Genomic DNA, 13,144 nt, shown 5'->3' on the forward strand with positions numbered 1-13,144 from the left:
ATTTAAAAACTTTTCCCCAGTTAAAAAAAGTTCGAATCGTAGGCTTTCTTGTTTCCTCATGTGTGTTTTTAATGCAACGGTCTATTATGCATGAATGCGCCATCTGTTGGGATAGACGATAGGTAGAATCTGGCTTCACGTTGTGGAGGTGGGAAGTTCTGTTCTCCCCGGGCGTGACGTTTTTTTTCGTTTTAGCTGCCATTGGCGTATTTGGAAACTGAAATCAAATATTTTGGCCGAACAAACGCCCCTGACTCAGGCAGAATCGTCAAAGCTCGTTCACTGGGTCTGTTTACTGAACCCTGCCGTTGATTCTGGGCATGGTGGCTCAGCAACACTGAGAGCAACAAAACGGCGGCGGGCGGCGGGTTTTTAGAATTTTCAAAATAATGTTTAGAAATACATATAAGATTTAATCTTGTACAAATACTTGTGGTAAAAGGTTTTCAATACGTAAATAAACATTTCAGCAGTTACAGTAGCTGCTAGGTTTGCAGGTAACGTGACAGGGACACATATTGTAGTGCCAAGGTTCGACACTACGAACCGCCACCTTTCCTATTTCTGAAAGTGTGCTGCCAAATTAAAATTATTTCCAACGATTCGTTTAGAAATTGCTTGTGGTTACCGCGCTATATAAAACGCTGGCTTTCATATAAGCTAGATAACATATACGCGACAAACATCGGTTGCTGTCCCTTTAAGGCGGCAGCAAAATTTTTGCAGAGCGAAAATCAGCATTTCTCTTACATCCCTGTAATTGATCGCCGGCTTCTGTTAAACGACTCACCAGACGGATAGCGTTGCTGCGATTCAGAAACACAGGTCACGATAGCTTGAAAAGACGTCTGCAACATCAAACAAAGGGATGGCCCTGCCCAATTTTTTCGGTCTAATCGTACGTCGCAATTCATCCGCTTTGAATGCACGCGCTGACACCTTAGCATAGCGAAGATTTCCCAGCTGGAGTGCATGAAAGAATGCGAGTAAATGTTTTCATACCAGGAGCCCACACTCGAGGAAGTCTTCCTTCGTTCCTTTGACTTGAAGCCTCCTCCAGTGAAAAAATAAAACACCGTTGAATTTATAGATTTATTCTCTTTCCACTTCGAGCCTCCCGATGACAGTGGGAGAAGTGACGAGAAGGCCGGTGAGATGGGCTGCCTTCCCAAAGTCAGGGGGTGCCGGTGAAAATTAGCTTGACTTTGCCAATTCTGTCGAAGTTTTCTGTGGCCTTGCACTCATCTTTCCGGTTGTCCAGGTCAGTGTTGAGGAAGAGCCACGCGAACCGTCTGGGCTTCCACTTCATCACGTGCTCTGCCTGCGTGCACAGTTTGGCTACAGTTAGCCATGTGGGTCATTTCACACGTGCTCAGACGCTTTTGGGAGGCACCAAAACACTTTCCCTCAATGATGCAAGTGGTAGCTGGTTGCGTTTCAACCACCGCCGCAAAGATGTTTGAAAAAAAGCTTTTATCAAACCATGGCGAGCGCATCTGCTTGCTTCGCCACAAGCGCAGTCACAAGGCGATAGCCTTTTCTACATAACACATCATACTCTTTCCCACTCTCCACTTCCTCCTTTTCCGCGCATCTCATCCCCCTCCACATGGTCCCTATCTTCTCCACCCTTCATTATCCCTGCTTGAACTTTGCCTTCCACCCCATCCCTTTACTTCCATTCTGACCTCCTCCTCCTACATTTCCCTTCCCTACCTGACCCCTCCTCAAGGCTTCTTTTCCTAAGCCATCTCTGCGTTTTAACTTTCTCCCTCAACAATGTCCTCCTTCTTTCCTAGCCTCTCTGGTCTCTACCTCTCTTCTTCCTCGCGTATTTTGAAGTAACCTCGTTGGGATGGCACAGAAAATAGGTAGTACAAAAACTATAATGGCAAACTGTTTGCATGGGGACACCGTGAACCATCCCCCTCGCGAGGGGCACGATCAAATGCAGAACATTTCCGGGGGCGCACGACGTTAGGTAGTTTACGTTACGTTAATGTTGTTGCACTTGTGACAACTGCTGACGAGAGAGCGCTCGTCAGCAGTAATTTGAATGAGTCAAGGATATAAGGCGCGTTCGTAGCCTCCCATTCTGTGCCGGCTTTGTGGCGCAGTGGGTAGAGCACCATGTACATTGCGTTCCGCCCGCAGGGTTGAAGGATCGAAACCAGGCGCCAGATAGTATTCTTTTTATATAGTGTAGGGGGAAGGGTGCGGACTACGACTACGGACGCCTACGGACGTCAACGCGGGTGACATCGTGAGTTACTGAAATGCTCTGCATTTAAAAGAATTGAACCTGGGATCAGCATGAGCGTGAGCCGGTGATCGCACGCCAGGAAAGGTAAACACCAGCGCCAAACTATAGGGTAGCCTCCGTTTTGCTGCATGTGCAATGAGAGTCGTTCTGAGATGTGAGGGTACCAAGGGGGAGGTGGGAACAGGATTCTCGAGGCCATGGGGAGAGAGTGGAACGAGCTTGGAAGGGTACGCGTTTTCTGCTTGCGAAAACGCGCGGCGTACGACCTAGGCGCGCTGATGTTGCCGTGCTGCGCGCGGCGTGGGAGGCGGCGGCAACATAGCGGCGTCACCGGCCACGAAGTGGTGCGGGTTTTTGCAGCGACTGCTTCTAACCGCGCTTTAAAATGCCACTCAAAGCACAAACGAAGTTGCTTGTGCAGAAAAAAACCTGATAATGTGGGCAAAAACGACACTATAGTGTATCATACGCGGCGCTAGGGAAAGCGCCCGTCAAATATTCGCCACCTTGGTAGCTTAAATATCTGCAGCGGAGCCAGCTCGAGTTTGAAAGTTCCGAGAACTTTCAAACTGCCGCCATGGATAGCACACCTCCCCATTGGCGCAAGCCGTCAGGCTCCTGCCACTGCCGCGAGCGTCGAGCGTCATATTCACACCGAGGTAGAAACTAGAGTGAACTAGAATACTTGGGTATTCTAGTTCACTCTAGTAGAAACTGCCGCGGGCCCGAAATCGTCGGCGCCGACTTGACAAAATCACGCACGCAACGTCGGCGCCCACGAATCACGTGCGAAAACGCTACGTGCTGTTCACGCTTTACAGCAACGGCTCTGTCTACGTTAGGCATCCCTACAAACGAACTCTGTCTATAAGTCGTTAATCAACGTTTCTGGCAGCCATGACCCCGGCCTGGCTTGTGTCTTAAATTACCTCCCCAGTTTTGTATCTAATCTGCTTATAGACCGACAACAGTGAGCAGTTGGGGTGAAATTCAACAGGTGATGCTACCAGCGCATTCGCCACGACTGGTCATTAGCACGGGGCGGTTTCGGTTTTCACCGTGGTCTGCCTTTGGAGCTCTGTGTTGTGCGCAGTTATAAAATGTGGAAGCCACAGCGGACAACTTGCGCCCTAGTCGGATTTACCCGACTGCGATGGGGACCTGGACGTGTGGGATGAATTTCCATGGAAGTCTCACTGGCCACAATGCACTGCTTTCCGCACGGGCACAGTGCCAAACTAGAGGACTTTCATCCCGGCGCGAACACGCCTCTTCCGACACAGGCACAAGCCAGGTAAGCTCCAAAGGGGGGGAGAAAGCGCTCCACATATCAGCGTCTCCGGTGACGTGGAGGGCGTTCAGCCTCTGTTTGTGATCTTTAGGATTTTACCCGTGATAGTAGGATTATCTGACGCAGTTTACAGCCGCCAACATCGCACAAATGTGGTACAGCGATTCTTGAGATATCGAGAATTCTCCGCCGACACTAACGTCGCATGTCGAACATGTTTCACAAATCGGCCACCAGAACTTGTTTGAATTCCAATATTAGACATCGTCCAATCACAGTAGCACCTTGTATGGGCGTCACTGATTTAGTTGGTGCGGCTGCCACAGACTGGGCGTGGTAGATTTTCTCCCTTCAGGCTTTATAAAATAAATATTGCTTTATCCACCGGAATTGTTCCGCGGAATTGTTTTTACTTGTGCCAGTCTACACAATGCGAGCAAAAACAGATTGTCAAATTCACTGCAGTGTCCATGTAGAGTGCAACAAACGCCTTTCATCACACCGCCGACGTCTCCGGAGTGCTGAAGTTTGGCACTGCCGCTAACCCATCCTGCCTACTCGTGGCGAGCGCAAAAACATGGCTTCAGTAAGCATCGCATGTGTTTCCTCGCACTGCAGGCCTGTACATGCACGTTGGCGGAACCATGGAGCTCACTCGTAGCGGCAGCTGCCTTTCGCCGGAGGCTGCCTGCGGCTTCGGTATTATTTCAGAGACGTAATATTCTGTGCGCGAACGAATTTGTACGTGCTTACTATTATTAGTAAAAGTGGGCAAACCAGAGGCTCAAACCCGTTTCATTTACATCAGGGGTCAGACACCCCAGTTGCATGAAGGCGACACGACAAGGGCTGGGCGGCAAATCGGGGCCGGGGTGCGAGTGTTGCTTCTTTAACAGCGCAGCGGTTGTGGCCGGCCGTAATGTGTGCGATGTGCGGCGTACATACGCCAAGTTTGCGAAACCTGTTGCCGCCGGCTCTAGGGCGTGTTGACGCGGTCCACTTAGGGGGAAATGTGAAATCCGGCGGACAAAAGGACTCGTGCGCTCTAGTCATGAAGACAACGATATCGACGACGACGATATCGATATCGAGGAAGACGACGATATCGATTCATATGACGATTATTACGAGTAGGAAAGTACAAAGCGACGACGGAACATGTAAACAATCTGAAACAACATGCAATACGTGGTGGTATGTGCTTCAGTGCTTAGATAGAAATAAATCATCTCGCTTCGCTATGGGTCAAGCCTTGCGTGACACAGTGAAAGCTTCGCCAATTTTTTTGGACCGGTGCAAAGAAGGAAGTGAAGATATGTTATCTGGTTAAGTTCAAATATGAGGGGCAATGCCAACTGGAAGCGATGTCGCTTTGTTCCTGTCTAACCACATTTGAGGTTAAAACTGCCATTGTCGGCCTTCAGTTAGCAAGTGGTGGTTCTGGCGTCATCCGGGGGTCGCATAATACTTCCCCGAGGGTCTGAGGTTGCTGTCCCCTGATATAAATAGTTGCTGTGTATTTAGAAAGGGAGTAGAATGACTCATGGAGGCGTTCATCTTCTGCATTCGGCATTTGGCTCTCTCTCACAGGGAGTTATCTCCGGTCTATCTGTGGCGTGGCTACTGCTCGGCAGTCTTGGCAGAGGCGCAATATGCGAAAACAAAGTTAATCAGTCTTGGCGGAATGTTGCAGTGGGTTTACTCAGCCCTATAGAAACGAATAAATTTGATGGTGATTTCCATGTTTTTCTTACATTTGATGTATCCTTGTAACAACTTTGTTGTAACTTTGTTGTACTTTTGTTTTACCTTCGAACTTGCTGTACCTTTCCTGCTTGGACCTTATTTGGTTCGCGGTGTGTGATAAATAAATACGAATAAAAATAAAAACGTCCGCCTAGAAGTAAACAGAGCCCGGGAGCAGTACCCGAATTGCATCGCGGCGCCGCCTAGAAACGCCAACGGGGAGACACTGGCGGCCTTCACGGGATGAATTGCGTACTGGTAATGCTTAATCGTCGCTCTGCTGACATGGCCGACTTCGTCAGGTTTCAAGGGGCTGCGCTTGGGTTTTGAATGGCCTTAGTTATATTGCCGCTCGCTGCATTCATCGGCGATGAAATCGGGCGCTCAGGAGTTCAAAGAAGCTGCGTGCTTGAAAACACACCTTGTTACACGCAATACCACGCAGGCATCGGGTTCCTGCCCACTGGAGGAATTGTATTATGTACGAGTGTGACGATCTGGGCAAGTTGGTCTATGTTTGTGGTCAAAACTTTGCAGAAAAGACGAAGACAGGGATAGGATAAACAGCGGCGTGTTTGTGTTTATCCTATCCCTGCCTTCGTCTTTTATGCACAGTTTCCACCATGAATGGAATTATCTGCTTGCCTTTGCAATACAATACAAATAAACCGACAACAAAATGTGGGTTCGGAATATAGCTAGCACAAACTAAGAATAAATCTGTAGAATTTATGCTTTTTTCGATATAATCGATGCTTCAGAGATCTTTTATTCGGGGTTCCCTCATTCGCTCTTTAGTAATAGCTCTCAGTAATTAACTCAGTAGTGTTTCAAAAAATGCGTGTGCCCGCAAAAAACTTCGCCTAATAGGCGGTCAATACTATGCAGCACGCGACGAGAACACCGACGGCTGTGCTCAATTCCGCGGAACAAGGCGTGATGTAAGGGACATGGGTTAGTCGAACTCAACAGCCGCGTATTCGGTTGCCAATCATTGCAGCGAGCGGCAATGTAACCAGCGGCATTCCACAGCCAAGCGCTGCCCGTTGAAAACTGCCACGCGCCGTCGGACCCGCCAGCAGGGCGACCATTAAGCACTGTCAGATAGTGTGGCGAAGGCTCTGTGCCCGCCTACCCAGCCTACCACTCTTTGCTTACCGTGGACGCCGTGGGGCGACGCCACGATGCCTAGAGTCTAGGGGAGCCGAGTAGCGCGTCCATCCGCCATTTTGAACTCCAGGTCGTGCGGTAAAGCAACCCGTCTAGCATATATGAGCTGCCGCCGGACCGCAAGCGCCAGCGGCAGCGGCGCGGAGGAGTGGCCAGGAGCGCAGTGAACAAAACCTGGTGCCCAATATAGTCGGCTGCTTATCAGCCGAGCGGCCGCCGCTGCCGCCGCTTCTACAACCGCCGATGCTCAATAGAGCAGAACTGACTGAATACGCGGTCTTGTGCGCAGCACTGAAAACGTGCTTTCCTGTCGAAATGTAACCTGCGGCATGTAGCAAGCAGGCACACAACTCTTGCGCCACGCGATATACAGGGACTCTAATTCGGTAACTGCTCGCGTGCTCTGTTTCCTTCTGCGCGGGCAGTACAGGCTTAACTTCATGCTTTTTCGCTGGAAGAACGCCTCTGCAACATTAGGGGAGATAACACTCTGCATGGCCTAATGTGCAAGATGGGTCGTTGTCATTTCGGCATCGTCACTGGTACTCCGGAGTCCGAGAATCATGTCATGCGCCTGGAGAACGTGTCGATGTGAGTTGCCAATGTTTCTTTGCAAACTCGCCTGAATAAATGCCACTTTTTACCACAGAAGCTGACCACACTGATAACCCCCGTGTCAGTATTGGATTCGTCCCGGCGTCACTGCACTGCACTAGTGAGGTTTATATTCCTTTGCTTGTATTTCTATTCCTTAATGGGCAACATTGTTCGATAATTGCGCCCTTGAAGAAAAGCTTCAAGAAAAAAGTGATACCTTCGCGCTTGGCCATGACTTTGTGGCCAGGCCATGGCCATCATGACGTCCTTCCTTGCATATACAGCGACTGTGAACCGACCAATCCAACTCCACTTTACATTGATGCCATTACGTCGGTATTATTGCAGTGCTTGCATAACAGAATCCCGCTTTCGCTGCCAAGGTCATTGCGCATAATATTCGTATGCTAACCAAATTGTTATGCGGTTGCAAATAAGAGTGTCTATACCATTATATCCATAAAAACCTTTTTCCTATTGTACAATGGCTAGTTATGCGTTCTCCCCTACCACCAAGCATAGCATTGACAGAGATTTTTTAAAACATATAACTTCCTTCGTCCTTGGCCTCTTCGATTTCAAGAACATCACGCCCGTGTTCTTCACAGCTCCAGCCGAAATAATGCCGAAGCTTACGCTCCGTCTCACACCCCGCAGGCGGCAATAGAATCGTTCTCTGAGAGTACTCCAGCCTACCGCCTCTCTTTATCGCTAACGCTCTGCCAAGCTACCTAAGGGCAAAAATAATTGCTGCATTTGCCAAATCTATCTGCTGCGTATTCTGCCCGAAGGACTCGAGCGCTGTGCCAGCAATCTTCCCCTTTTTGCTTTGTAACTTTGCTATTTCTGCACTAATATTCGCGCATCCTCCAAATCTTATCTTAGTTGTTATTATTAACGTAAAGCCACGGCTTCGCGAGCGATATTACTCGTGCGGAATATACAAACTGTCAGCATCGGAGTTCATCACCTTCACGTACTGACACCTGCAGCCAATGCCTTGAGCAGCGAAACCATCCAATTACGTTGCATGATAGTTTTGCTCTTATGTTATGTTGTGAAAGTCAAAGTCGAGCAACCATTAGAGAAATTGAAGTTTAAGCTTTCCACAAACACCACAAATGTTAAGATAAGCCGAGGAACATGTTTTTTATTTGTTACTTGGGGAATAATTCCTGCAACGTTGATCTTCAGAATATAAGTTGCGATCAAAGCCACTAGGTGACTCCCACTGGCTGCTCATTTGCTGTTCCCTCGTATGGGGTGACGTTCTTAAGATGGAACAGCCCAGCAGACGATTGTCCCTGCTAAACGCATCTTCTGACCATGCGTTTACCCTTAACTTGTTTGCATATTGACTCCGTCATATGACGCTGATGCAAAGAAAAGTTCCCGCTCGCCCAAGTTAGTTTAATTTTTGGGCACCTGTACGTGTCCGATGCCGTTGTCTCGCATTGGGCGCCACGCCCTACATCCGGTTTGTCTGCAAAGCTCTTGGCCAAATTCCACGACCTTTCCACGAACGTCGGCCAGCATAGTGCGCGCCGTACGCACGAGTGCTATGTCTACGTGTTCGTTCGTAAATTTAATTGCTTATCCCAACACTCTTACGGCTGTAAAAAGGATTGACACTAATTTAGGCGCCTATAAATCGTTCTGCATGCTTGGAGTCTCTGTTTAACCTTTTTAATTTTCTTTGAATTTTTTAGGCCTGAGCCAATCGCAACAAATTTCCCATTCATAATGCACCTGACACTTCTAGTTGCTCTGGCTTCTTTTTGAGAACTGTACTGCACTTTTTACTAGCAGTACACTTGTTTTTGTACTAGCGCACTATTTCTGCACTTGTTTTGTAACTACGCTTGTTTTGTAATTTCTGTCGTCATGCTTGACTTGCTGCTCTGAGTAAGGTTGTCGGGGCCCTTCAGGCGCTTGAATAGCTTTTTTCCCGGTCTTTCTGCAACGTGATTCAGAAAAAATCTAAATTCAAATAAATTCAGTTCAATTCAATAATACCTCATAGGTTCAGTGCGGAAAAGTAACTAGGATGTCGCATACTCATTTGCAGTTTCCCTCGTTAGACATGTTTCCGTTAAAAGAGGTGTCAGTGTTATTTAATCGAGGCAATCTTTCGAATAAACCAAACTTTTAAGTCGGGTTCACGGCCCCTTCGTTTCCGTTAGGAGCATAACCCCAAACGTATTGTTTGACCACCGCATTCTCGAGTAATTATGGCGTTGTGCGCCACAACCTACTTGCACTCCCCGTACCATGATTACTCCAAAACAGCACTACTCCCCTGGCTACAGAGCGGACCGGTGCTGTTACGGTGCATTAACAAGGAAGAGCTAAGCCTTGCAATCACGACGTTTATATTATTCCGAACACTTGTCTGTAACATTGGCGTACGTCAAGTTTGGGAAGAACTTTTGAAGGCATGAACTCGTGATATATAAAAGGAGTGTGGGACATTGACCAAATCTCGGCAATTTCTTGGCTAAGCACCGGCATGCTTTTCATCACTCACTTAATTGTACAGCTCGACTGTAACTTGGATTAATTAGCACGTCATTCTAAGATTCCGCGCTAATTTTTTGCAGCAGGTAATGCTTAGAACGATAGACCCCAGAATGAAGTGTGATTGTACCCGACTTATTATCATGTTATTTATATTAGAATAATCGCTTTTTGGTGCGGATAGACGGTATGAAATTTAAATCTAATGCACCCACTGGTAATATGAGTTGCATGTGCCACTAGGTCAGCGTTACTCCACCGGCTTTTGGAAAACGCGATTTTGCTTAAAATGCTGCACACAGTATTCTGGCCCATTCTTGAAAAAGAGATCTTTTAGCCCGGCCCACGCTTTGAGAATATGTGTTCGTTGACGACACCCAAGGTCATGAGTTCCCATTCTGGGGCTCTGGTATTTCTTTCAATGGAAGAAGAACACCTCGTTCTCGTTTTGTTTACAGGCGAAACGCGAAGTTGGGGGCCACCGAGTGCATGCTTGTTTTCGTTCTTTTTGTGTGGCAAAAGACGGGGGGTGCTTACCCCGAGTACCTTTGTTGCATTGATATGCGGTCAGCTCGACCGGGAGGTCTCAGTGAACAGCGGACGGGTGCGCAGTTTCGGCGCGGGGTTCCCTCGGACAGCGCGCGCGCCGCTATTATAAGGCTTGCCGACATTGGGAAGTGGCTCGGTTGTCGTCAAAGCTGACGAGCTGACGGGAAGCGAAAGGATGCCGTCGCTTAGTGTCAAAACGGCACGTGGCGTAGGCGTTGTGGATTTGCGAAGCCGGCGTAGGTGCTGTTCGTTTATGGGCCATTCACCTCGAGAAGGCTCGCCTAAGTTCGGAGCAGCTCTTCCCGCCAGTCATGTGGTCAGTGTATAACCGTATAATATAACCGGGGTCGGTGACTTTGGGTAGCTGATGTCTTTCCTTTGCTTGTCGGTTGCAATAACGTACGCGGGAAACGTACTAGGAGTTGCATGAGAGAGAGTGTTGGGTCAGGTGACCGCAGGTGGAGACATGTTTATGATTGGTCGGTTCTTTTTGTGTGTGTTTTATTTGTTTGGAGTGAACCACTCGGGGCTTTGAGATCTGATGTCACCCTGATGTCAGCCCGCATTGCCGTCTAAAATCATGTGAACGGGCACACCAGCAGGGGCACTGCACAAATTCTGTAAATGCTAGGAACCCTTTTACCGGGGGTTGGATTTTGCTTCGCGCAGGCGCTACGCGCTATAGGCTGTGCCAAGTGACCTCCCTTCTAAGATCCACCACTTGGGTCCATTCTCGTTTGCAGGTACTCTATACTATAGGCTATGCCGAGAGCTGTAACGAGTTTCCCCATTTTTTGTATATACTGTAATATTTGCTTGTAAATAGTACTGCCTGTAAACTTCGAGTTATACCGTACCCAAGCCTTCGTCTCATGGCTGCCGGAGAACAGCAACCATCGAACAAATCGACTCATCTACGGCCGCCCCCGGCGCTTTAACAGATCTACGGCCGCACCTGCGAACATCTAGTCTGATCCTCATTGGCTGACGGCGGTACCAGCGGATCTACCTTTAGAGGAGGAAGTCGAAAGAAAACTTGACTGACACCAAGGTGGCTTAACTTATTCCTTAGATATCTAGTACGGCGTGCTTCATGACCCACGTACATGAAAACGATATTCCAACTTGACCTCCTCCTTCGATCTTCTGATGATGATGTAGATTTTGAAATGGATGCTAAATCCGACCTTGTGAAGTGGGAGAAATGTGAAAGGCTTGCTAGAATATACAGTGGCGTTTGACAAGCCTAAACCATTGATGGCTTACCTGGTTTCTCAAGCCCGAGGCCACTGCACCAACTTTTCATCCCCCAAGTCTATAGCGACTATGCTCTTACGTTCTTTAAAACGTAATGCAAAGAACGTATGTTGATGTACCAACCTTTTTGGCGATCGTTACAAAGGATTCCATGAAGTAAAGGTGCATCTTATCTTCCCCGCCGATACTTCTAATGAATCCGACAAGGTATTCAAATGCACCATCGAGACCAGATACCTCCCATGTATCCGAGTCGCAAACCTATAAAGGTTAACAAAAACGTTATGGTTACTTTCTATACCGCGGAAATGACAATGGCTGATTTAGCAATACTTCGTAATACTTAAGCACTTCGAAGTACTGAAAAACTTCGTAATACGCACGCAATTCATACAAACACAAAACGCACACACATCCGAAGCCGTTTCATAGGAAGGTAAACGAACAGTGATCACTCTCCAAAGTTGGTTTAAGAGTTCACTTGCGTCGCAAGTAAAATTCCACGAGGGTTTCGGAGGATGGATGGAACTGGAGGAAAAATTTTCTCGGCAATGGCCTTGAATCCCACCAGTAAGCTTGCACATCATTGTATATCCATGTACCTGTAATTCCCTTGTAATCCCCATCCAACAGATCCAGACGTTAGACGCTAAGGCGCCGTTCTCCGTGTACTCATGCCCCCTCTTTGTATCGAGACGCGCGTCCGAGTGCATTGAAGAGCCCGGCTTACGGCTTATTAAAAGTAATTGAAAGCACCAGGCGCAAAAGCGGCCGCGTATCGGCGCGCGTCTATGTAAACGCCGTCCAAAGCCGGTATTCTTCGGAAGCCACTGCCACGCAACTACCTCCCCTCTTTCCCCGCCCAACTCTTCTGCTGCTTTCCCCACTCTCAGTCCTCTTATGATAAAACACAGCAGCAGTTGTTGCTGAACTGAATTAAATTTTCCTACGCTAGCACTGCTGGCGTGCCATGTGTTAGGAATTTTCTTCACTCTGTGGCTTGTCACTCGAGCCACGGGCTGGATGTTCGATCGCGAGCCCTGTATCGGTTTTGTGGTTTGAACATTGTTTTTGACGCGCTTTTGGGTTTGGTATACGCGAGTTTACCGCTCTGTTCTTCTAATAAGGTTCTCTATTTCTCTACATCCGAAAAAAATACGCCCACGTCTACTTTTAACCAAAAGAGCAGTGCTAGGAGTAGTTGTCAAGAAGTCATGTTCGCCTGCAAATACGCCTGAGGTTTTCTTTTTTGCTGAACAATGCTGACAACCATCAAGTATGCTACCCGATACAGTAGTTTGAAAATGATTTGCATATTAAACTTCGTTCAACGATTCATTTAACCCTTGACCGTGTGGATGCAGTCGGGAACAAAGAGACAACCACTTTGGTTTAAGCCCAAGAAAGACCATCGTATATAAAAGCACGAAGTACCTCGGCACCACGTTCAACCCGTTTGCTGAGTGTGTACTAGCGTCCCAGTTAATGAGCCCATGGAAGGAGATTTCAGGCCTGGTGACTATTTGCCTTTAGGCAAAGTGAGACAATACTGAGCACATGACGGCTCCTTTGTGTTTGGCGGTGTCCTATTGACCTTTTGACGGCCGAAGACGGGCAGGTCATTTAAGCCCAGCAGTATAAACAGGTACAAGCTAATTGGGGCCTGACGGGGGAATAAAGGGGGATTTCCCTCTTTCCTGTATTCCTGGGTGAAGGCAAGCTGGATATTAATGCAGGAAATCCCAAAGCTCAAG

The 13,144-nt window shown here is 48.0% G+C and overlaps 1 protein-coding gene across 1 annotated transcript in view; it reads right to left on the reverse strand.

The window, feature by feature from the left end:
* Positions 1-1,120: 1,120 nt before the first annotated feature.
* LOC144150012 (uncharacterized) overlaps positions 1,121-13,144 on the reverse strand; it is a 43,037-nt gene continuing 31,013 nt past the window's right edge. The window contains exons 4-5 of the mRNA XM_077681787.1: positions 11,514-11,651; positions 1,121-1,321 (exon numbers count right to left, since the gene is read on the reverse strand). Coding sequence (XP_077537913.1) covers positions 1,175-1,321; positions 11,514-11,651 — 285 coding nt within the window. The 3' untranslated portion in view covers positions 1,121-1,174. The remainder of the gene's footprint in view (positions 1,322-11,513; positions 11,652-13,144) is intronic.

Source organism: Haemaphysalis longicornis, unplaced genomic scaffold, assembly GCF_048455015.1.
Source record: "Haemaphysalis longicornis isolate Haplotype H1 unplaced genomic scaffold, Haemaphysalis longicornis Haplotype H1 scaffold_8, whole genome shotgun sequence".
In the NCBI taxonomy this organism is placed as follows: domain Eukaryota; kingdom Metazoa; phylum Arthropoda; class Arachnida; order Ixodida; family Ixodidae; genus Haemaphysalis; species Haemaphysalis longicornis.